At 35.8% G+C, this 22534-nt stretch overlaps 4 protein-coding genes and 1 non-coding gene across 6 annotated transcripts; 4 read left to right on the forward strand and 1 right to left on the reverse strand.

The window, feature by feature from the left end:
- The first annotated feature begins 2918 nt into the window (after positions 1-2918).
- Positions 2919-8466, forward strand: LOC130730748 (RNA demethylase ALKBH10B-like). The gene is made up of 7 exons (XM_057582841.1): positions 2919-3546; positions 6011-6144; positions 6280-6397; positions 6671-6772; positions 6918-7033; positions 7165-7319; positions 7777-8466. Exons 1-7 carry the CDS (start codon positions 3039-3041, stop codon positions 8255-8257), a joined length of 1614 nt encoding a protein of 537 aa, XP_057438824.1. The 5' UTR covers positions 2919-3038; the 3' UTR covers positions 8258-8466.
- Positions 8467-13617: 5151 nt separating this feature from the next.
- LOC130730749 (exosome complex component RRP4 homolog) lies at positions 13618-17489 on the forward strand. Of its 2 annotated transcripts, none has more exons than XM_057582842.1 (7): positions 13618-13776; positions 14363-14634; positions 14706-14751; positions 14853-14942; positions 16177-16242; positions 16340-16405; positions 16748-17489. In XM_057582842.1, the coding sequence occupies exons 2-7, from the start codon at positions 14378-14380 to the stop codon at positions 17204-17206; spliced, it is 984 nt and encodes a 327-aa protein (XP_057438825.1). In that variant the 5' UTR covers positions 13618-13776; positions 14363-14377; the 3' UTR covers positions 17207-17489. The 2 variants fall into 2 exon arrangements, with proteins under 2 accessions (XP_057438825.1, XP_057438826.1); XM_057582843.1 differs by having other exon boundaries at positions 13619-13776; positions 14366-14634.
- A 278-nt stretch (positions 17490-17767) lies between these two features.
- Positions 17768-19346, reverse strand: LOC130730750 (protein RESISTANCE TO PHYTOPHTHORA 1, chloroplastic). Its single transcript, XM_057582844.1, has 4 exons — positions 18946-19346; positions 18564-18774; positions 18258-18427; positions 17768-18150 (listed from the first exon to the last, which is right to left on the reverse strand). Exons 1-4 carry the CDS (start codon positions 19222-19224, stop codon positions 18124-18126), a joined length of 687 nt encoding a protein of 228 aa, XP_057438827.1. The 5' UTR covers positions 19225-19346; the 3' UTR covers positions 17768-18123.
- A 41-nt stretch (positions 19347-19387) lies between these two features.
- On the forward strand, positions 19388-19469 carry TRNAS-UGA (transfer RNA serine (anticodon UGA)). Its single transcript has one exon. It is a non-coding gene; the product is annotated as a tRNA-Ser (tRNA).
- Positions 19470-19832: 363 nt separating this feature from the next.
- Positions 19833-22508, forward strand: LOC130730751 (probable indole-3-acetic acid-amido synthetase GH3.6). Its single transcript, XM_057582845.1, has 3 exons — positions 19833-20261; positions 20362-20469; positions 20865-22508. Exons 1-3 carry the CDS (start codon positions 19966-19968, stop codon positions 22204-22206), a joined length of 1746 nt encoding a protein of 581 aa, XP_057438828.1. The 5' UTR covers positions 19833-19965; the 3' UTR covers positions 22207-22508.
- The last annotated feature ends 26 nt before the right edge of the window (positions 22509-22534 follow it).

A 22534-nucleotide genomic window follows, 5' to 3' on the forward strand; every position in this document is an offset into this window, starting at 1 on the left:
CATGTGAGTTCAAAAGATGAAGATGAATATGAATGGTTGTGAATGAGTTATTCTGGCTTATTGTTATAATTTTTGGGTGAATATGATAATGTTAATTTTTTGGTTTAATTTTTGCATTCTGGGTTTTTCTTGATGACAATTAAGAGGATGAAGATGAAAGATTAGGATTTAAAAATAGAATAAAGGTTATTAGAAAAATTTAACTAATATGAGTTGGAATTAAAAAATAAAGTTTTATAATTTTTCAATTTAAAAAAATTAAAAATGCCACGTGGAATTGGTGACTAGGACAAAATTGAGAGGTGGCAACATTTGGCTTTAATTGAATTAAAAAAAATTTTTAGGGACCCAATTTGATGCGAAAATTTTTCAGGCCCTGGAACTGATTCCCTTTACAATTTCAGGGGCCTTCTGATGTATTAAGCCTAAAATCAATTATTTTTTCAAAAGTAAAATCACTTTTTTTAAGCAATGTTAAACGAGTCAATTAGAGTGCGTTTGATTCAACTTATTTTGAAAAAAATCACTTTTTAATAAAAAAAAATCACTTTAAAATAAAAAAAACATTTTTTCATCAAAAAATCACTTTTTTTTGTTTGTTTCAGTTGAAGCTGAAACACATATTATTTGAAATAGTTACTTTAACTCATCATGAAAATCTATGATGATAAATGAGAGGAGATAAAAGAAGTGATTTTAATTAGAGTAGTCAAACACGAATCAACTTAATTAAAATAAAATCAATTATTTTTTCAAAAGTAAAATCACTTTTTGTAAGCAATGATAAACGAGCCAATTAGAGTGCGTTTGATTCAACTTATTTTGAAAAAATCACTTTTTAATAAAAAAATTACTTTTAAAATAAAAAAATCACTTTTTTGTGTTTGTTTCAGCTGAAGCTGAAAACATATTATTTGAAACAGTTTCTATGCAAAATATTCAATTGAGTTCAATTTGTTTTCCTCAATCAAATATTAAACATGCAGGGTTATATATGTAATTAAAATCATGGGTCTGTTCTAATGACTTAAAGTTACCAAACACAACACAGAATATTATTGTTCTGTTCTGTCCCGTTCCGTTCTGTTCGGTCATGTTCCGTTCCGTCACCAAACGCTACCAAAGTCTGCTGCCCTATTACAATTCACTTAACATGAACTAAGGAGAAAAACATAACCTACACATAAGCTCTTTGTAGTCTTGTACAATAGAAAGGAAATAGGAGTTAGAGCTTTTGTGATGACCAAGCTTGAAGCCTTAAGCAATTAGTTTCAAAAACGGTGTCTCAGAAGCACAAGTCTTGGCAAAGAGATAAAGTCTAACGTAAACAAAAAGCCTCAAATGTACTAGCATTAGGGGTGAAAATAAACCAAATCAAGTTAGGCTTTGTGTGGCTCAAGCCTGACATGCATTCTCTTTTTGTGGCCCAAGCCTGGTCTATTACCTTTTAACAACTGAATTTTTAGGCTTGGCTTGACCTGTTATAAGGTATAGCCTGACCCACAAGCCTACTTAAAAGCCCATTTAACAGACAATTTTAAATAAAGAAGACCAATGGGTCGGTAGGCTAATAGATGTCACAGACAACAAACTCCCTCTATCATCGCTTATGTACAACCATGCCAAAACGAGCCCCACGTTCCACCAAATAATCTGCGTCAATGTTCACCTTAACAAATTCAAATGCATGTAAGATGCACAGGGGTGGAAATTGCATGTCAAGGATAATTTTGAATGATCTTATGAAAGAACCTGACAAAAAGACTAGTTGCAGGGTTTGTTCAATACTCAAGAGGCATCCTGTGAAACCATGCAATTGCGTGGCATCCAGATCAAACTCGTTGAACCGAGATCATTAACTAATACTATTCCTATACTATAGCCCCGTTTAGAAGAGCTTATTTGAGCTTATCTGATAGCATAAGCTCTTATGTCAGTGTTTGGGAGAGCTTATGCCTACCATAAGCTGTTTTGAGCTTATTTTCATAAGCTATTCATGATAGCTTATGAAAAAAGCTTATGCTTGTATATAGCTTATTTTCAATTTATTTCAATAAATTTTTTAAAATAGCTTATGAATAAGCGCTTATGCAATAAGCGCTTAAACCCATAAGCGCTTATTGCATAAGCTATTTATGAAACTAAAAAGTGGCAATTCCGACAGTTGTCACCCCTTATTCTATGCATTTTTTAATAAGCTTTATCTCCCATACTATAATTAGTAGGTAGATGATGTCATATTTATGTTTTCCAATTTTTTAGTAATTTAAATATTAAATAATTTTCTATTTTTAAAAATAATTAATGTATTAATATTGCATTCAAAAGTTATTATTGACATTAAAATAATTAACAAAAGTCAATTGTGAATTTTTTTCAAAAATAACTAGTGTATTAATTTGACATTTAATGGTTTTTAAATCATATTAGAATAATTAATAAAAGTCAATTGTGACTTTTCCCTACCATTAGGATGTATGCTGACAAAGTTTTTTTTAATAATTATTATTATTTTTTATATAACAAAATAAAAATATTGAATATAATATCTTACGTTCAAAATGTTTTTTTTATACTCTCCCGGGTTCCGTTGCTACCGCACGCTTTACACAATCAATCGAATCGTGTAGATATCTCTTCAACACAACATAAGTCATTGAAATTAAGGATCTCAAAGACCCGCCAAAGAACGAAACAAAACATTGCAGAAGCCCGAATCACTCTTATCACTTGAGCTATCATTCGAGGACAACCAATATTCTTTTGCACTTTATGATTACATTTAAAAGAAAAACTTGATGTTTGCAATCCGAAATTGTGAATTACAAACACAAATATATTTTATCAAAATTAAAATTTAAATAAAAATAATGTAGGAAAAATTGGCACATATAAAAACTCCTCCTCTTCCCCCCTTCTTCTATAACGCATCTTCTCTGCATGTGACTCAATACAACTTCTCAACAAACTCTCTCTCTCTCTCTCTCTCTCTCAGTCACATCCACACACTCTCTCTCTGTGTGATTCGGCCATTGAAAATGGCGGCTGTTCCAGCAGCAACGCGGAGTGATCATCCACCGAAGACGCCGCCGCCGCAACCGGCACCGCCGGCGGTGCTGGTCTCCGACTCCTACGCTAAGGACGCCATCCTCGCTTGGTACCGCGGCGAGTTTGCTGCCGCCAACGCCATCATCGACGCCCTCTGCGGCCACCTCAAGGACCTCGCCGACCCCTCAGACTACGCTTCCACCTTCGCCGCCATCCACCGCCGCCGCTTCAACTGGATCCCCGTCATCCAGATGCAGACGTACCATTCCATCGCCGATGTCACACTCGAGCTTCAGAAGGTCGCCGAGAATATGAAGCAGCGCGAAGGAGGGCGGAGCACCGGCGGCGAGAGTGAGTTCCATCCGAAAGTAAAGATCGAAGAGAAGGAGAAGGAGGTGCTGGTGGAGAATGTCGGAAATGGAGACGCCGTCGCGGACGCCGAAGCTTCCGCGGAGGCGGAGGACTATGACTCACCGGAAAGTGAGATCACTGATTCAGGTAACAATAAATTTCTCACTGATTTCAATGTCATTCATGAATTGTGATCAATTTCTCACTTAAAATCAATTCAGAATTGATTGTGAAGTCAAAATCAATTACTATGTGATGTGAAGAAGTAGTATCTGAATAGCTTCTAGTGTATTCAAACATTCATTTACTTTTGTTTTTTGTGCTTTGTTTTCCCATGTGGAATTCAATGGCATGTTAACTGCTCTGTTTGTTTTTTTCTTTGGATTTTCAATTTGTCATTCAGTCTTGGGAATTCAGTTTTCAGATTAATCTTAATTACTTGTGTGTGGATTTGTTTTGTGAATGGGAAGAAAACTTGTGTGCAGATTGGAAGCACAAACCTATTCCTTTTGTTTTTTATTTATTTATTAGAGAAAATATAAATAAATTTTTTATGAATGTTTAATTACTTAATCATCTTTGAGTTTAATGGATATGCACTTACAGTGTAAAATATTTTTATACAGTCATCCAATCAAAGCATGCCACATAGGAGAGAGATAGTTACATTTGACTTTAATTTTAATTAAAAGAATAAGATATTTTCTGATTTGGCGGAATTCAATTGGATGTCTGTGTAAAACTATTTTACACTGTCAGTGCATATCCATTAAACTCATCATCTTTAATCTTTAATCTTAATTACTTTTGTTTTTTATTACATGAGTTCTCCTGTACATCCATGTTTAAGGGCGGTCCAAACCATCGCTAAAGTGTATGTCGAGTTCGGGAAAATTCGTATGTTTAGTACCATTATTTTTCTTTAGTGAATCTCTTGAAAGGGGTAGATTTTTCATTTTCCCCCTTTAATTCCGGTTTTTGTGAAAATAATTTACTTCTTCCCCGGCTGTTTCTAGAAGAAATTGAAGCAGCCAATATCTGACATGAGAATTAGTTTTCCAATGTTTTATTATTATTTTTGAATTTTCTTCTTTGAAGTCAAATTTTTGTTGCTCAATGGTAGACCCATGATGTCGTTCAACATTCTTGATTCATTTGATTTCCACTACCCTATTTAATTTCCATTTGATTTTTAGTATTGAAGTATTTTGGTGCATTTGGTGTAAAAATGAAAATATATACATTTTGATCTATTAAAAAAATTCATTCATTTTTTATCTCAAAATAAGTGTTAATGTTGGTTAGCACTAATAATAACCGGTACTGGAACATAGTCATGGTTAGTTGTGGGGGCAGAGGCGAATGGCACAACGTTGAAGGAGGAGACACATTCTAGAGAAGTGTGCTATTTTTTTTTTTTAATTACAGGGAGCGGAAGCATCAAAGGCGCCTGCATGATTCTGTTGTTGGTGTCACGTGCGTGGTTGCATCTAATGACACCTTAGCACGTGCGGGTTTTGGTTTAGGGTTCATAGGGTAGTTGGGCTTTGTCAAATTGGTGCTATTCCCTATGAAATACTCATACTCTCTCTGTTGAGTTTCCACCTGTTCAAGCTTGTGGGTCAACTCTGTCCTGCTATTAATGGGTGAAGGATCCGATGAATGCATTGCTTTATTGCTTTATGACTAGAAAAATATTAAACATGTTTTCTCAGACGGATACAATAACGTGTGGTACCATTGTAGGACTATATAGTACTCTTTGTTTGTTTGTGTCTCAGTGTCTGCCAATTTTGTCACTATTAACTGGACGGCAAAGGTTTCTCAAAATTACACAGCAAAAAAGCTACTCATGTAATGGTCATTAAGACAATGCTGAAAGTAGAATTCCACAATTGCAAGTTACCTATGGCTTGCATTTTATAGTTTATCTTCTTAAAATTGGATTCTCTCCTATTGATGTTGACAGCACTATAGTCACAAATGTTGGTCTTTCAATCTTAATGTAAACTGTTTGATCTTAATCTTTAATCTGATAGTTCATATTTAGCTTGCAAACCAAGTATGTATCTTGTTCTGTAGTGGGAAGCTCTGTAATTACTTCCGGAGTGAAGTTACGAAGCATAACTTCTAGAGTTATCGTATTCTTCTGGATTGTGCAGTACCATTAATTCAAACACTCTACTAGTGATTCGGGTTCCCTGGTCACCTTGCATTTACTTGTTCAAGGGATCAGAGTCGTGTGATTGAGATTGCTCAGTTCATGTAATTCATCAAGATCAGATGATGATATAAGTTTAAAATCTATTGAATGACTCAGATTGCATGATTGCGTGTAATTAGGAAACCGGAGAAAATCTAAATCCCACTATTAGAGTGACTATAAGGTTAATTCCTTCCTTTTCTAAGTATTAATTTAAATAATCAAATTTGTTTGAATCCAATTGGGCAATAACAACTAAGAATGTGTCTAATAATTTAAGAATCAAAGAGTGAATCATTGCTGTCAACTATAGTTGTCAACTATAGTTGTCAATATAATGTGTTGCATTTTAATGTGATGTTTGCTGAATGTTGAAATTTGCATGGTTTTCTTTGGCATGGTGTGCAGGATCTCAAGAGATGCATCCACCCTGTTTGATGAACATTAGTATATGTTCCAATCATGAAGAATGTGAAGGACGCTATTCACAAATGAAGCTGCCAAAATTCTTCACAGCAAGGGATTCAGTGAAGGGGCACCCGGCAAGTTCTTTTGTTCACAAACTCAATGCATTGTTTTTAATAGAGGCCTGGGTTGAATTGATAGAACCGATATCAATACTTTTTATAATAAGAAGCAGCTGGTTTTGCTCATTGGTGAATGATTGCAATTAGCAGGTGAATGTTGTGAAAGGATTGAAGTTGTATGAGGACATTTTTTCTGAATCAGAAATCTGCAAGCTATCTGATTTTGCGAATGAGATCCATGTTGCAGGACAGAACGGACAACTTTTAGGTAAATCACCATTAACTTATGTTTAGCTTCTTTACACCATGCTAATCAGTAATTTATACTGTATTTTGTTTGATTAATGCAAGACGCAGTGTTGTTAGCGGATATAGCGGGCGCTATAGCGTAACACTCTGAGGGCTCACCACTCTCCGCTATTTTCCGCTATGAAGGCTTGAAATAGCGGATTTTTAGCTTTCCGCAATTAACACCACTTGCAAGATGTCCTATTGTCTCTTAGCTTAAACAAACAAACTAAATCTTCTGGAATAAATGTAGGTGAAACTTTCACACTGTTCAACCAGCAGGTGAAGGGGAACAAGAGAGAGCTGATTCAGCTGGGTGTTCCAATATTTGGAAAGATACATGGTGATGCCAAACGTAAGAAGAAATTACTGAGATTTGATAATTTGATAATCTTTCTTCACCTTAACAAAACTGTAATTAGGTACTTCTTTTCTGAGATATTGCAAAAAATGACTCACATCACATATTCTGATATATTCTGCTTCCATTTTTTTTACAGGTAATATAGAGCCAATTCCTCCATTTCTCCATAGTGTCATTGATCACCTTATTCAGTGGGACATAATTCAAGAGTACAAAAGGCCAAACGGTTGCATCATCAACTATTTTGAAGAGGTAAGTATGCAATTTTTTCCTGATCACTTCACATAACCTTTATTAGACAAATATCATAAAATTACTACAAGCATTTGTTTGTGCAATAGAGTAACCATTTAGTAATGTCTGTATGATTTTGTAATTTTTAGGGGGAATTTTCTCAGCCGTTCTTGAAACCACCACATTTGGATCAACCTCTATCCACTCTTCTTCTTTCTGAATCAACTATGGCATTTGGGCGTATCCTTGTGAGTGAAGATGAGGGGAACTACAAGGGTCCACTCATGCTCTCATTGAAGAAGGGGTATATAAAAAACAACTTATAATCTTTGCAGCCCTAATCTTCCATTTATTTTTAAGATTCTACTAGTCACATTGCTGGATACCATGGCTGGATACGTTTAACATTTATAGGACAGCATGTAAGTGAATAATGTGAAATGCAAATATGCTAGTTTAAAACATATATCAAGTTCTTCAACATTGAAAGTCTAAGTTTGAGATGTTCTTAAGGAATGTTAGATAGGGTGTGGTGATTCCACAAGTAGCTTCAGGGCATTTCTGGGGCTGCAATCAAATATATGATGTTAGGATTGGCATTTGGCACCTAATTTGACATGACTCAGAAAAGTGATGATAGTTTTCCATTTTAGAATTTAACTTAGACCAATAATGTATATTACATTTCTTAAGTTGTTTTCTTTAGCTCAGTAAACTTGAGTATTTTACAGTACATGATTAGATGATGAAACACCTTGCAGGTCTCTTTTAGTAATGAGAGGACACAGTGTTGAAATGGCAAAGCACGTAATGTGTCCATCCCCTAACAGAAGGGTGAGCATCACCTTCTTCAGAGTGAAGCCAGACTCCAATCAATGCCAGTCACCAACTCCAACTATGACAACCGCGATGACTCTGTGGCAACCAGGCATTGCAAGCCCACTTGCATTGCCAAATGGAGCTCTAAGTGGCTATGAGGCTATGGATATGATGATGCACGAATGGGGAATGCTTGGTGCTCCAATGGTCATGCTAGCCCCTATGCTTCCAGGGGCGCTGAATGCAGACAAATTCCCTCTCGGTGGGACTGGGGTTTTCTTGCCTTGGACTGAGGCACCTAGAAAACAGCCAAGGCATCTTTCACCGCGTGCCCAGAGAGGAAGGGTTAGGGCATTGCCTCCCCCAGTTGAATCACACATGGGAGAGTCCAGTTCTGAACCCAGCATTACCCTTGAAGGATAGGTATGACTTCAGTCTCAAAGCAGCCATGGGTTTAAAGAGAGGTGGTTATTTGCTCTAGACACAGGAGTATTTTATTTTGTTGTCCAAACTAGTCCTAGTGCTGCTAGAAGAGTTTGTTTCATTCATTTTTTGTCACCCCTTTCCTATTAGCTGCTTTTAGATAGATAAACTTAATTAGAAATCAGAATCTAGTGTTCATTATACTTTAATGTGGTTTCAATAGTTTAAAGGCTATGGAGAAGTCTTATCTTCCAAAATTGAACAATGTGAATTATATCAGAGGGTAGAATTTTGTGAGAATGATCATTTATATTTTCATTTTAGACAAATCAGATCATCTTGATGATGCATATGGTTATAATCATGTGCTTAATTTTGTTATTATATACGATGATGAGTTAATCTTGTGGAATGGTTTGAGATTATCTTACAAATTTGTATAGACAAGTAGCCATTTCTGATTTCGATAATTACCAGTTGATACAGTTTCCATTGAGATAAATTAAAAGGGGTTACCCTAATGGCATGAAGGTTTTATTTTCCAATACTCATGATCCTTGTCATTTCATACTATTTTGCATCTTTCTATTTCTTTTCTTACTGAGAATTTTTATATGATTTTTTCTAAGTTTTGCAAGGAATTACATTTCCTGGGTTGATATACTATCACAACAATCAGCACATCTAATTACCTCAAATATATACGCTATTTGTCAATTGTGCTATTGTTTGATGTAGTAAGAAGCATAGCTCCATATCATTGTTAAAAAAAACAGTTCAATTTCTTCTGTTTGCACTTAGTAGTCAGCCAATCAGCATATTTTGAAGTGAAGTGTAAGAAGAGAATTAAAGAGATGATATAAAAACAGTGACTGTTACATACATTTGAGATGGAACACTTATAATATTGCTTCTAAGAACTCTTGTCAACTTTTTGATTCCTGAACAGGCTGACTCATTTTGTTGCCGTTACCAAGTTCATTGCCCAGCAATGAACTCCTCCTCCACCTCATCTTCAAGTCCCAACTCACCTCCTCTTTCCTCCCGGGCCGGCCCAAGAGTAAAGCTACCCAAGCAAGCGCTTTAGGCCTCCAATTTTTTTTACAAAGTAAAAAATGCCTTAATATTTTTTAATAAGTCAAAAAGGCCCCCAAAAAAGACATCACTTTAAAGTTTGCTTTAAACATCATTTAGTGTTGGGCCGACCCTGCTTTCCTCGACATTCTCGTCAAAAGCTTAGCCCACTTCCCAAGCCTCCTTGAGCTTATAACCCTTACAGTAATACCTATACTAGAATGTTTACAATCAATGGTGTTTGTGGTAGGGGTTCACAGATTGATTGAATCAGTTTTGAAGGGAAAAACCATCCAATCTAATCCCATCAATTTTGTTATTTTGTCATCTAATTGATTTGTCTCTAAATTCAAATTAGAACCAATCTATAACGGTTTGGATTGGAGTGAATTATTCAGTTTTAGTTTAATTTTTTCTTTTAAATTATAGTAAATAAATCTTAAAATTATAAATATATAATAATTACAAGGATAAACTTTTTGTTTCTCCATCGGAAAACTAGACAACAAACAAAACAACAATAAGCGAATCCCTCAACATAATGTCTTCCAACTCTGCATCAGGACTCTCAAGAGTATGCACTCCTGGACAAATCGAGTTAATCCCCCCTCCTTTCAAGGTGATTTGCAGCCACATTACACTCCCTAGGAACCCACTTGATATCCACCTTCCAAACCTTATTGCACAAGCTATTAATGTCTTCTATAGTATTTAATATAATTAACATTCATAAATTATAACACAACAAATATTTTCAAAAACCACGATTATACAAAGTGTGGTTAACAATAAATTTTGAGTGATTTGAATTTCCTATCCTTCACCCCAGTAGCTAAATTCATATTTACAATTGCAACTTCTTATCGAAACATATAAAATGGTTCTCAAAGCCATTACCATTCGATTTGATTGTTGATAAATTCTAAAAAGCATTTTTGGCCCCTGATGTTTTAAGTTTGTGCAAATTCTGCCCCTACTTTATTTTTGTCGACGTTTCTACCCCTCATGTTTTCCAACAGTGCACCGTCTACCCCTTCGTCAGTCAGACTTTCTCAGGAGAGGTTCCTGAGTGGATTGGAGAGATGAAGAGGAGTATATGAAGTTGATGATGATCAAGGAAATGATATAAATTAAATTTGCTTGATGTATATATCAATTATGTATGTAACTGAACTGGTTAAATGCATGTTTTGCTACTTACAGATCTTGAGTTTGAATCTCCCATGCCCCATTTTTCCAATTTCATTTGTAATTTCCATGTGGTAGGTCCAAAAAAATATAAAAAATTTAGTCAAATCAGCTCATTCCGTTAGTTTTTTAACGTTTGACTGACGGAGGGGTAGACGATGCACTTTTTGAAAACATGAGGGGTAGAAACATCGACAAAAATAAAAGTAGAGGCAGAATTTACACAAACTTAAAACATCAGAGGCCAAAAGTGTTTTTTAGCCTAAAGTAAAGTATCCACACATTTGAACTATTTCAAGGAGTTCTTATATTCAACAATACAATACAAATGAGGCGCCTAGTATTATGGGTGGTCTTGTTAGGTTGGCTCACAACAATTTATTTTTCATCAATTTGGACCGTTAAATTTGATTTGTGCTCTAATAAACTTTTCATTTGATATAAAAAAAGTCAAAGCTTCTTTAGAATACTAGTGTTCTTTACCCGTGCGTTGCACGGCGATTAAATTTATTGTAAAGATGAATCAGTAGTCATGTGTTTTAACTTTTAGGCTCTTTTCAGTAAGTATAAAAGATATGGAATCGAACATATGTTATTAATAATTTAAACGGATGAGATTTTAAAAATTAAAAAATTTCATGAGCCCTCTGAAAATATATTGGGTTTTTATTGCAGGCATTGATTTCATGTAAATACTAAGTTTAAAAATAAAAAGCTATGAACTCATATCTATACCTGTGCAAGATCTTTGAGTTGCTCGATGGTTTTCCCATCATTCTGCTTTAGAAAATCATCTTCAGGGGTAGATTTCTTTGCAGAATCTAGCAGCGGACTAATGACATGCACCGCATTATCATGTGATTTCAAGAACCTAGAAGATAGGCGATTATATAATTTGATATAAATAGAAAAAAAGAGAGTAATTTAAAAATCAGAACCGAACTCACCGAGTTCGGAGAGGAGCAGCTTCTTCTATGAGAGGATTAAAAAGAACCTTTGTAGCTCCATAAACATTTTGGAGACTTGTCTTACCTGTAAAATAAAAATTAGGAATGTCTTAAAAAAATTTGTCACTGCACTTTAATTATTTGACACCAGATGAAACTTTAAAATACCTTTAAAGGGCTTTATTTTGACACAACTCACAACAACAACAACATTAGTTGCATCAACAGATCCAAGATGGCGCATAAAACCCGAGCCCTATTAAGACGCATGAGAAATTATAAAACCTTAAAAACTTAATAATTAAAGATGTCTAAAATATGAATAAGCTTTGAACATTGGGTGTACCCATCTTGGTCAAGTTCAATAGTAATTCTTTTCTGCTTCCCACCATCTTTTTCAAACTCTTGTTCAGCACTTGCACCAGTGAGAATTCCAATCACATATGCAAAATCATAGAAACATTAATCCAAAACCCAGAACAGTAATTTAAAAATCAAAAGGCTAAAAAAGAGTATATACCTATAAGAAAAGACGTATCAAGATCCTTGAACATTATATTAGATATTGACACAAAAATGTACGGGCTTAAGTTGATGGCCTTGTTGGGAACCAAGCGCACATATGTATGAATATCAAAGTTGATCTTGAATGGATGCGAGGTTGGTCGGAAATCACGACCGCTTTCACCAACACCAAAGAACGAAATCTGATATACACGTCCTTCACTTAGCAAATATTGGAATCGGTATATCAGAGTCTTCCTAACCGAAGCATGAATCTTACAACCCTGAAATTCAATAAAAGGAGAACGTAAGCGATTTATAGTTTAAGCAAAGAGGTTTATGTGAAAAAGTGATTTACCTTGTCATCCATAAGAATCATGTCCATGGAAAATGGAAGCTTGGATCCATATAAACTCGGACTTAGCCACAAACGGTTCACCTTTGAAACAATAGACCAGTTCTCTTTTGAGGCATCGATGGTGGCGAGATCGTCGATTGCCATTAGAACAAAGTATATTTCAAAGCTAATAGTTGGTGGGAATAAATGATGAAGTTGAAGAATAGCATGAGGTGATTTATATAGGAATTTGAGAATTAGGGTTACTGGTATATTCATCTTAAAAAAGGAAAAAAAAAAAAAAACGATGGATTGTATTTGAAATATGCGTAATCAAAGTTTCATCTTTTTTTTTTCCATCTCAATGTTCTGTATATAAATTAATTATTATAGACCAAAATTGAAGGCTGCACGTGAATTAAATTCATTAGGTTTGAATTGTTTTAATTCATTTTAATTCTTGACTTTTTTGTAAGCAAAATTAACACCAATTTGTATATTTTTTTATAAGCAAAATTAACACCAATTAAATGCACTAAGTACCTTGCGTTTCATGTGAACTACTCATTCTGATGAGCTATTAAAGAAAAATAGGAAAAACGCTTTTAATTGTGTTATTACAGTATTTAAGGTTTGACATTTTTTGCAAATCATATTAATTTCTTTCAAGAATTAATTTCTTTATTTTCTCTACTTCCCCAGCAGAATTGCTCACCCTGTTCGTGACTTGCTGAGCAGAATTAGCACACTTCAAATTTCTTGACTTTTTTTCGTTAACAGAATGAACACAATTAAATACTCATTCAGTGCAGGTGCTGAATCTCAAATTGAAGGCTGTGAATATCCATTTTAAAAATAGTTTGAAGATTCATATTCAAAAACTAAATTACCTTTTCCATGCCTACAAAGAATTCAAATATTTTTGAATGCAATTAATTAGGGGTTATAAAACAATAAAACAAAATCATCATTCAAATGACTTTGATTAATGGGCCTCCATAAAAAAACTGAAATTAATGTGGGCTTCTACTATTTTGTTCCAAAACAATGAGAAGGTGACACTTGTCCTGCAAAGAGGGGGGAGGTTAAGAGTAATTCTTGGAGTGTCAAGTCATGGAGGTGGGACTCACAATCTTCCTCTTTTCTAAAGTATATAGATGAAAGTTTAATTGTTCCTTTTAAAAGTAATATGGGTGTGTTTGAGGGAGCACTTGGTGGTGTTTATTCAAGCTAATTAGAAAAATCAGTTTTACCCAAACCCTAGTCTAAACGACACCGTTTAACTTAATAGGGGTATTTTTCTTCCCTCTCTCTTCAGTTGCCCGAGAAGTGAGAACCAGGTTACCGCTTACAGAGCTTCGCTGCCACCGCGAGCTGCAAGATTTCTTCTTCTCCGCCGCTCTCTGTCAATTTCCGGCGCTGGAAGACGAGAGCTTCTCGTCCTCGCACTGTTGCTGTCTCAGTGACTAGTAAGTGTCTTCTTCGAATGTTTCCTTCTTCTCCCCTTCACATTCCTATGTTTATCGTTTCACTTTTGGTGATTGGAATTTGGAACCTTGATTATGTTTTTGCTGCACTGTTCTGTTTTCTCTGCTATTGTTCATATTTCGGAATTCATATCATAATGTTGATTTCATTTGGTTAATGTATTTGTAATAGTACTGGTCTACTATCTTTGCACACCATGTATGACAAGTTTTTGTAAGTATTTTTTCATTTTGGTCTTAGCAAGTTTACGAGTCTCGAGTGTGAGTCGAGTCTACGGACTCTAAACGAGTTTTCGTAGAATCGCGAGTTTGACAACCTTAGTGATAAATGCCTAAAATGATTGTATGTACTCAAAACTCATGACATTCGTAGACGAGAATCCTTTCTGTAGGAGATTTTCGTCTCCTGGGACAACAATTGTATTGATGTATGGTGTGATTTGTGTTGAGCAATACAAATGTTCATTTTATCTCTTGTTATCAGACACCACAAGTGAAATTGTTCCTCTTAGAATTTGGGTTTCTACAATAACATAAGTAACGTTCCTTCAATTGTTTACTGTCATAGGAGAGATAACAAGAGATGAGAGGGATACAGTTAACATTGAGCCAAACTCAGAAAATTCGTCTTCAAAAGGCTCTGGAGCAGCTGGAGTCTCTGTCATCGAAGGTGAATTCTGATGCTTCTGTGACCATTGCTGACTCTATCCCTGTGAACCATGAAGATGGCGTCCTTAAGGGACATGGAACTGGCGACCTCAATGGTGAAGTCGTTGCCACAGTCTGCGGTGTTGTTGAGCGTGTTAACAAGCTTGTCTATGTCCGCTCCTTGCGCTCTAGGTAGCCTTCCTTTTTAACTAGTGTTCCTATTTCCATTATTATGTTTATTAATGCAATATAGTAAATTGTAGGTACAAACCTGAGGTTGGTGACATCATTATAGGGCGTGTTATTGAGGTACACTCTCATAGTATCAACAGTTTTGCTGCGTTTATTTGAAAATGTACAGTGCTTATTTCAATTATTTCACTTTCATCATTTTACTGATTGTTGCGCAGGTTGCTCAGAAGCGTTGGAGATTGGAGATAAATTACAGTCAAGATGCATTTTTGATGCTTTCTTCTATGAATATGCCTGATGGTGTCCAGGTATTTTCATGACTCCTGTTTTGGATATCTTGTAATCTTATATCAGAAGGGCCATCTGTTATCTGTATAGCTTGCGCACCTCTCTTTTGGAAACTACAGAAATGTTTTTTTATAAGGAAAAATAAGAACACTTTATTTAGTAAAACATGTTAATTTTTTTTTTACGGCATTTAGACTTTTCTTTAAAAAATCTGTTTGTGTTTTTCTCAGAAGCTAGAGAAAGAACATTCAGAAAAATTTATGCTAAAAGATACATCATCAAAGCACTTTCCAAAGCTTATGTAAATGTACACTTTGTAGATGTCAATTTAACTAATTTGAGACAACTATGATAGAATTGAAGTATTGATGGGTTTTATTCTGTCTCAAGTTGGTGACAATTAGTGTCAAGACATCAGGCTGATTAGAAGCAGTGATGAACTGGAAACAGATATGTATTTTGTAGTTTCTTTCTTTAAAGTATTACTTCCAGTTATTGGTAATATCTGCTGTCTAGGTTATAAGCAGTTCATAGTGAGTATTTTATTTGTTGATTTTTAGATTAGTGGTGAGTTGATTCTAGGATATCTTTGCACTTGTAGATGATGGAATAGTGCCTTGGGATTTTTTTTTGTAATTTTGGGCAGATCTTAGGTGTAATCGTAGATGATGGGATAATGCTGGTATTTTTCAGGTTTTTAGTGCAATCTGAACTGATACTATATGTGTGTTTAGAAAATTCAAGTAAAACCATGTATTCTCAGACTCACGTCAAATTGAAGCAATAAATAGTTGCGTTTAAAAGGATATAATTGATTCTAGTAGTACCCAACTTGAAACCAGAACTGTATGTGGGTTGGACTGCAACAGTTATTTATGACCTGAATTGTGTATTTGGTCTGGGCTAACATTTTGGGGTACATGTATGGCTTTCCTTATGAAGTGGATAACCTCATGGTGTAATTTTTTTAAGCTTGTATGAAGAAACCTTAATTCTGTAAAGAAATAATGTTAAAAGACATCAGTAAATGAGGTCAGGGGTACAAATGCTAATTGCAAAACAATTATGGCTTATGACTTATCAAGCAGCTAATTTGTTCTAAGTTTTGATAAACATATATTTTATCATGCACAAAAAGTTGTACTCCATTGGGTTGCTTGCCATTTTGTTTTCATCTTTACCATATCATACTGTTGACTTTATGCCCCAATTAAGGTTGATACCCCTCATTTAAACTAATTTTTCCACTTCTAGAGGCGGAGGACATCTGTAGATGAGCTAAATATGCGCTGTATTTTCGAGGAGAAGGATGTTGTTTGTGTAAGTCTAACTCTGTCTTTTATACTAAAATTTACTTACACTGGATGAAAAAGAGTATCGGTTGATTAGTGTCCTTAACTATGTACATTTGCCTCAGGCCGAAGTTCGTGGTTTTCAGCATGATGGCTTACATCTTCAAGCAAGAAGTAAAAAATATGGAAAGGTTTGTAGTCTTCAAAATTGAAAACCTTGTAAATCATATTATAAATTTTTTCACTCAAAAAATTATAGCAAGTTGCATAAAATAGGAGACAGTACAAAATTAAAGTTGTGTGAGATTAGGTAATGTTTGCTTATGGATATAAAACTACACAGCTTCCAGCAATTGTTTATTATTCAAATGTGATGCAAGCATCCTGGAATGTAGGGGTAAATACAATTTTTGTTCCCATGGTACTTATAATGATTTCTACATGGGATGTAATTTATTCTGGTTGCTTAAATTTATTTGGATCATATTCTTGAAGTCTTATGCTGTTACTGATGGCTCTCAGTTGTATGACAGCTTAATAGCGGTCAACTGCTTACAGTCCCACCATATTTAGTGAAGAGACAAAAGCTACATTTCCATCATCTAGAGCAGTATGGTGTTGATTTGATACTTGGTTGTAATGGATTCATATGGGTGGGGGAACATGTTGAAGCTAGAGATGAGATGGTAGAAGATCAAGTGAACCAGTCTGATCCCCAAGTTCCATCCCCCAACAAAAATTCCAGGGATCTTGAAGAACAAGAGAAAAACTATACAGCATTGGAGACAAGAAAATATATATGCCGGGCTGCTAATGCTGTTAGAGTATTGTCGACCTTGGGCTTCGTTATTACTGTCGAAATCATCAAAGGAATTATTGATCTAAGCCTTTCTCTAAATCTTGATATACACGACATGCTTGGTTCTGAGTTTGGTGTTTTGGTGGCTGAAAGAGAGGTCGAAAGGAGAAGCTCCAGTAAAAGGAAACGGTAGATTATGAATTTACAAGTTTTATTACTCTTCTGCAAAGGAAAGAAATTGTTGCAATTGTAGGAAGTCTTCCAATAGTGTTCGAAATTCTGTACTGAGTGGATATTGTTTGCTTCGGAATCATTATTAAGATAACCTTAGACAAAATCTGATAGTTGAAAACTTAAGGAGCCCCCAAATGTTGGGAGGACTTAACAGCCTTCAGTTTCATACTTTTTCAAGGTGTTGCTAGTGTTGAACAATGTGATGTTGATTTTGATCGAAAAAGAAAAGCTTTGGTGAACAATTATTCTGACTGGACGTTGGCCTCCTTGTTTTAATAACTATATTTTTCATGTTCTTTTGGTTGTTTGAGCATCTTCCTTTTTCATAGTCATCATAACCAAATTATGGCAAGAACTTAGCAATGGCTCAAATATTCAAATGCCTTACCAAACAGTGATGCATAATTAGCAATAGATATTTGGCCCTTACACTTCATTAACCATATGATAGGTTAAAATTTGTAGTGTTAGTTTTAAATATTAGTCCAGTTAAGAAACGATGAGATATATGCACTTAAAATCACGGTTAAATCACATTCCATCTTTGATAATATCAGGGAATTTCAATTTTTCTACAATGTGAGGTAGAGGATCACAAGATGCAATTTTTTTTAACAAGCTATGGCTTTTTTCTACATTTGATAATAGCAAAACTGCAAGATGGTATATATAACTTCAAGATGGCATTTACTGCAATGTGAGGTTTCTTGCTCCCCTAGTAGTTGCAAAAGCTATAGGAGCTTTAAACACAATTCAACCATCCTGGTGTAGGGGACTATGAAATTTTCCCATCAATGTAGAGCACCTAACTAGCTGTGTGTCATATATAACTGAGAACCATGTGAAAGTCAAAAGCCAACCACCAATTTGGGTTCCCTAGTCTGTTTTCTGAAGCCAACCAAGCTGCAAAACATATCACATATGCTTCAGAATTCAGAGAACACATTACAACAGAAAAAGAAAGAAAGGAAGAAAAACACATTACAATAACAAAATAGTAGTAGATGTACCTTCCATGCATACATTCCAAAGAAGGCTACTATATCTGCTGACCAAACAACAGCAAAGGACTTCAAAAAGAATGGTATCACAACATTGAGCAATGGAACAAGGAGAAAAAGATAGTTGAGAGCTTCTTTCTCATTTTTCGAGCAATCTCGAGCTCGTAACGAAGGAATTGCTGCAATCACACAATGCATTGTATTCATCATAAAACTTTCACCCTAACTAAAGAATCATCACAATTAGTAAATCATTGGTAAATCATTCATGAAACTTCCAATTCAGATTCAAATAGGTAGGTGCAGCAAACTTACTGAACATCCAAACAGACCACATTCCCATCAATCTCCAAAGATCAGGTTCATTTGATGGGAATATGAGATTGAAAGACAAAGCTCCACCCAACAACATGGATACATATCCTTGAACCTCAAAAACAGTGTACAAGGTTGATCCAGGTACAGCAGGGTTCTTTGAAGCTGTTGAAGCCCTTGGTGCAAAGGTAGCAGCAGTCTTCTGAGCAACCTGTCACATAAAAAAAAACACACACAAAATCAGCATCTTCTCTTAGCAACATGCAACAACAGAAAATTCCATCATATGAATTTCTAAGAAAGCAAGATTTTTGACAAAATGGGCAGCCTTAGATTTTCATGTAAATTGAAATTCAACAAAGATTCCATGGTGGGCACCAACCTTTTTGAGCTCTTTGTCAAGTGGGGTAGAAAAACTGGAAGTGCTTCCTCCCTCGGTGGTTTCGGATTCTAATTTCACCTCCTCATCTACTGTTTGTGTGTCTGCTTCATCGGAAGCGGCGGCGCGTGCAGAGAGCGTGCGGCGAAGCAGAGAGTGAGAAACTGTTGGCGATATTGTAATTGTTGAAAGGGTGGATTGGAACCTTGGAAGGTTGGTGGTGTTGCTGCTTCGGAACAGAGGGTAATGGAGCACCGTTGCCGGTGCTACCAAACTGTTCATTTTGTTATGGTCTGAACTCTGAAGTTATGTTCTCATCGGAAACTCGAACATGCAAAGGTTGAAGATGGAAGATAAGGAGTGTGAGGTGTTCTTGAAACACAGCAATGATGAAGAACAATATGAGTATGATATAATTTCATCTTAGGAATCCTTAAACATCAAAGTCGATATGTCCGAGTGGTTAAGGAGACAGACTTGAAATCTGTTGGGCTACGCCCGCGCAGGTTCGAACCCTGCTGTCGACGGTTTATCATTTTTTTGATTTTTTAAGAAAGTCAAGTTTTGCAATGCTTTTCATACTCATGTTCAATTTGATGCTAACTTTCAGCATAAGAATGGATATACAGAAAGTCACCTCACCAGCACATGGTATTATATTCGGGTAAATATGATGCTATAAAGCTTTTGCTATCTGCGAAGTTTAGGGAGCGGCTGGATCGACTTTGTAGATCTAATGTAGGCAGTCTTGTAGTGCATTTTTACAAGAGGCTGATTCTACATCTCCAACATGTACCTGCAAAGTCACATGACAATAACTAGTTGTCTAAGGCTCACCCTCAGCACATGGTATTATAAACTTAAGTATTATTATTAGTTCCTTCTATTAAAGTTCCTTTCTTACATTGAACATCAACATAAAAGTCAACAGCTGCAAGCAACAAAATTAGCGCATGAAGTTTTGTTCTTGAACATCATCATAGAAGTTTTTGTTCTTGAACATCAACATAGAAAAACAAAGACATGATGACAGATGAAGAACTGATACAGAAGCTGGACGAGTCTACCAAAAACGCCCAGCATCACCAATTGGAGACTCTCCGTTCAATCCTTCTTCACAATGGTAATGTAAGCTATCTCAAATCCTTCAAACACAAAGGGGACCCTTCTGATCCTGCAACTTTCACAAGGGTTGTGCCTTTGTCCTCCTATGAAGATTATGCTGACTATATCAACCAGATGGCAGATGGAAAAGAAGACAATCCTCATCATCATCACCCTCTTCTCTCTGTTGATCCTCCCCTCTGCTTCTTCTACAGGTGGAAATGTTAATATGTTTATCCCTCTTAACTCATCTCAAATTCTCATATCAATCATGCACATTCACTTACCCCTTGTTTGTGTTTTTTTCTTTCTCAGCTCAGGAACAACCTCTATGAAACCAAAATTGATCCCTTACTATGATTCAGACCTTTCCAAAGCTGCCTCCTTTATCGGTCACCGCGGCAGCATTGCTGTTCATCAGAGGTAAATTAACCAACAAAGTGTGGGTTTGGATTAGCGTTTGCAATTATTGATTATAATAAAAGTGAGTTGAAACTTGAAAGTGATGCAAGTTATGTTAGAATACATTTATGAAAAAATGATTTATTTTTGGATAATGTTATGGAATTCAGTTGTGAAATATCACAATTGATTATGTTCAACACATAAGCTACTCTCTCTAGCTTTTACCAAAAATCTAGAATTGATTTCCTCGTAAATGACTCACAAACATTAATATTTTCATCCAAAATTGATTTTACACTACCTGAATTGATTCTCGGGAAACCAAACACACTCTAAATTTCAATTCCAGTCATAGTTTTGAGGGGTCTCAGGTTTGATTATTTAACAAGATGTGTTTTTGAACCTCCTTGCAGATTGTTTCCTCCAAAGCCTGAAGTCAACAAGATCCTCTGGTTTCTCTATGCTGACAACATTACTTATACTAAATGTGGCCTGAAGGTTATGGCGGCCTCTACATATTATTTTCAAAGTGGTAGTGCCACCCCTCAGCAACTTGCTGTATTTTCCAGTCCCTTAGAAGTTATTCTTGGATCTCATGTGGAGCATCAAGTGTATTGCCACCTTCTATGTGGTCTTAGGAATCTGGATGTTATAGATGGAATTATGGCCCCTTATGCCATAGGTTTGGTTAAAGCATATGGTCTTCTAGAGTCCAAGTGGGAGCAACTATGTGATGATCTTGAACTTGGGATTCCAAGTTCGGCAATTTCAGATGTGGCAATGAGGGAAGCTGTGATCAATAAACTTGGTGGGGCTCAGCCAGAACTTTCAAAAAGAATAAGGTTAGCTTGTGAAGGTAAAAACTGGGAAGGGATTATACCTAGGTTGTGGCCGAATATTCGTTATATTAGGACTGTAACCACGGGAAGCATGAAACAGTACTACCAAAAGCTCAAGCACTATGCAGGAGAGGTTCCTATTCTAGGAGGAGATTACTTTGCTTCAGAATGCACCGTTGGTATAAATTTAGACATACTGCAACCTCCTGAGACAACACGATTTGTTATGCTTCCTACTGCTGCCTACTTTGAGTTTCTTCCATTTGACATGAATGAGGATGTGGATGATGATGCTGGTGAAGAAACAGTAGACCTTAGCAGTGTGGAGGTTGGGAAGATGTATGAAGTGGTTGTGACTACTTATCGAGGATTCTATCGCTACCGGTTGGGCGACATAGTGAGAGTTGTTGGCTTCCATAATTCATCTCCACAAGTGGAATTTGTGATGAGGGCACCTAAAAGTCCTTCTGAGATTCTGACAGAGAAAGACTTGATTTTAGGAGTTGAAAACTTTCAACTTGCACTGAGTGGTGCTATGAGAATTGAGATTGTTGAGTATGCAAGTTTCTTGGATCAGGAGTCAAGGCCAAAGCAGTTGAATGTGTTTGTGGAAATCCAAGATGAGTCTAGTTTTCTGGAGGATAAAAGGGAGGAATCAGTTGCCATTTTCAAAAGTTGTGTTTCCTCTCTTGAGAGTGGATTCGGGGCTCTGTATAAGGTGCACAAGGATAAAGGTCACACAGGGAACTTAGTGATATTCATCATAAGGCCTGGAGCTTTTGATCAATTATCAGAATTAGCCATTAAGAGGGGAGCATCAGCTAGTCAATATAAGCCGCCCAAGATTATAAGGAATTATGAAGCTGTCAAATTCTTGAAACAATTAGCTTTTGTGACAATATCACTGGATGACTAATAACATGTGGTGAACAGATCAAAGCATGTTTGAAAATTCTTCTACAGTTGATTTTAAAGTCAAAATCAATTCTGGGAAGAAGCTTCTGTGACTAGCTAGCTTTTGGGAGCCAGAATTGATTCTAAGAAATAAAAAGCGGATCCAAACATGCTATGAATTTGTAGTAGGACCTTTGTCCTACCCTCTGAAATTCAACTTTCTTGAGAACTGTTGATTTCAATCTATTCACATTTAGTAACATAATGTCTGCAAGGAGATTAGTTTCTTTTTAGAATAATAAAAATCTTGAAGATTGGGAACCATATTTAAAGTGCAACTGCAAATTCTA

This window comes from Lotus japonicus, chromosome 1 (assembly GCF_012489685.1).
Source record: "Lotus japonicus ecotype B-129 chromosome 1, LjGifu_v1.2".
Classification (NCBI taxonomy): domain Eukaryota; kingdom Viridiplantae; phylum Streptophyta; class Magnoliopsida; order Fabales; family Fabaceae; genus Lotus; species Lotus japonicus.

Excerpts from the sequence above, each read along its gene's own strand:
- LOC130730750 (XM_057582844.1), bottom strand. The coding sequence starts at position 19,224 with ATGAACAGTTTGGTAGCACCGGCAACGGTGCTCCATTACCCTCTGTTC. Across the intron at positions 18,775-18,945 it reads TTGACAAAGAGCTCAAAAAG|GTTGCTCAGAAGACTGCTGC; the intron begins GTTGGTGCCCAC and ends TTTATGTGACAG. Across the intron at positions 18,428-18,563 it reads GTGGTCTGTTTGGATGTTCA|CAATTCCTTCGTTACGAGCT; the intron begins GTAAGTTTGCTG and ends GTGTGATTGCAG.
- LOC130730748 (XM_057582841.1), top strand. The coding sequence starts at position 3,039 with ATGGCGGCTGTTCCAGCAGCAACGCGGAGTGATCATCCACCGAAGACG. Across the intron at positions 3,547-6,010 it reads AAGTGAGATCACTGATTCAG|GATCTCAAGAGATGCATCCA; the intron begins GTAACAATAAAT and ends CATGGTGTGCAG. Across the intron at positions 7,320-7,776 it reads ATGCTCTCATTGAAGAAGGG|GTCTCTTTTAGTAATGAGAG; the intron begins GTATATAAAAAA and ends AACACCTTGCAG.
- LOC130730749 (XM_057582842.1), top strand. The coding sequence starts at position 14,378 with ATGAGAGGGATACAGTTAACATTGAGCCAAACTCAGAAAATTCGTCTT. Across the intron at positions 16,243-16,339 it reads AGGAGAAGGATGTTGTTTGT|GCCGAAGTTCGTGGTTTTCA; the intron begins GTAAGTCTAACT and ends CATTTGCCTCAG. Across the intron at positions 16,406-16,747 it reads GAAGTAAAAAATATGGAAAG|CTTAATAGCGGTCAACTGCT; the intron begins GTTTGTAGTCTT and ends GTTGTATGACAG.
- LOC130730751 (XM_057582845.1), top strand. The coding sequence starts at position 19,966 with ATGATGACAGATGAAGAACTGATACAGAAGCTGGACGAGTCTACCAAA. Across the intron at positions 20,262-20,361 it reads CCCCTCTGCTTCTTCTACAG|CTCAGGAACAACCTCTATGA; the intron begins GTGGAAATGTTA and ends TTTCTTTCTCAG. Across the intron at positions 20,470-20,864 it reads AGCATTGCTGTTCATCAGAG|ATTGTTTCCTCCAAAGCCTG; the intron begins GTAAATTAACCA and ends ACCTCCTTGCAG.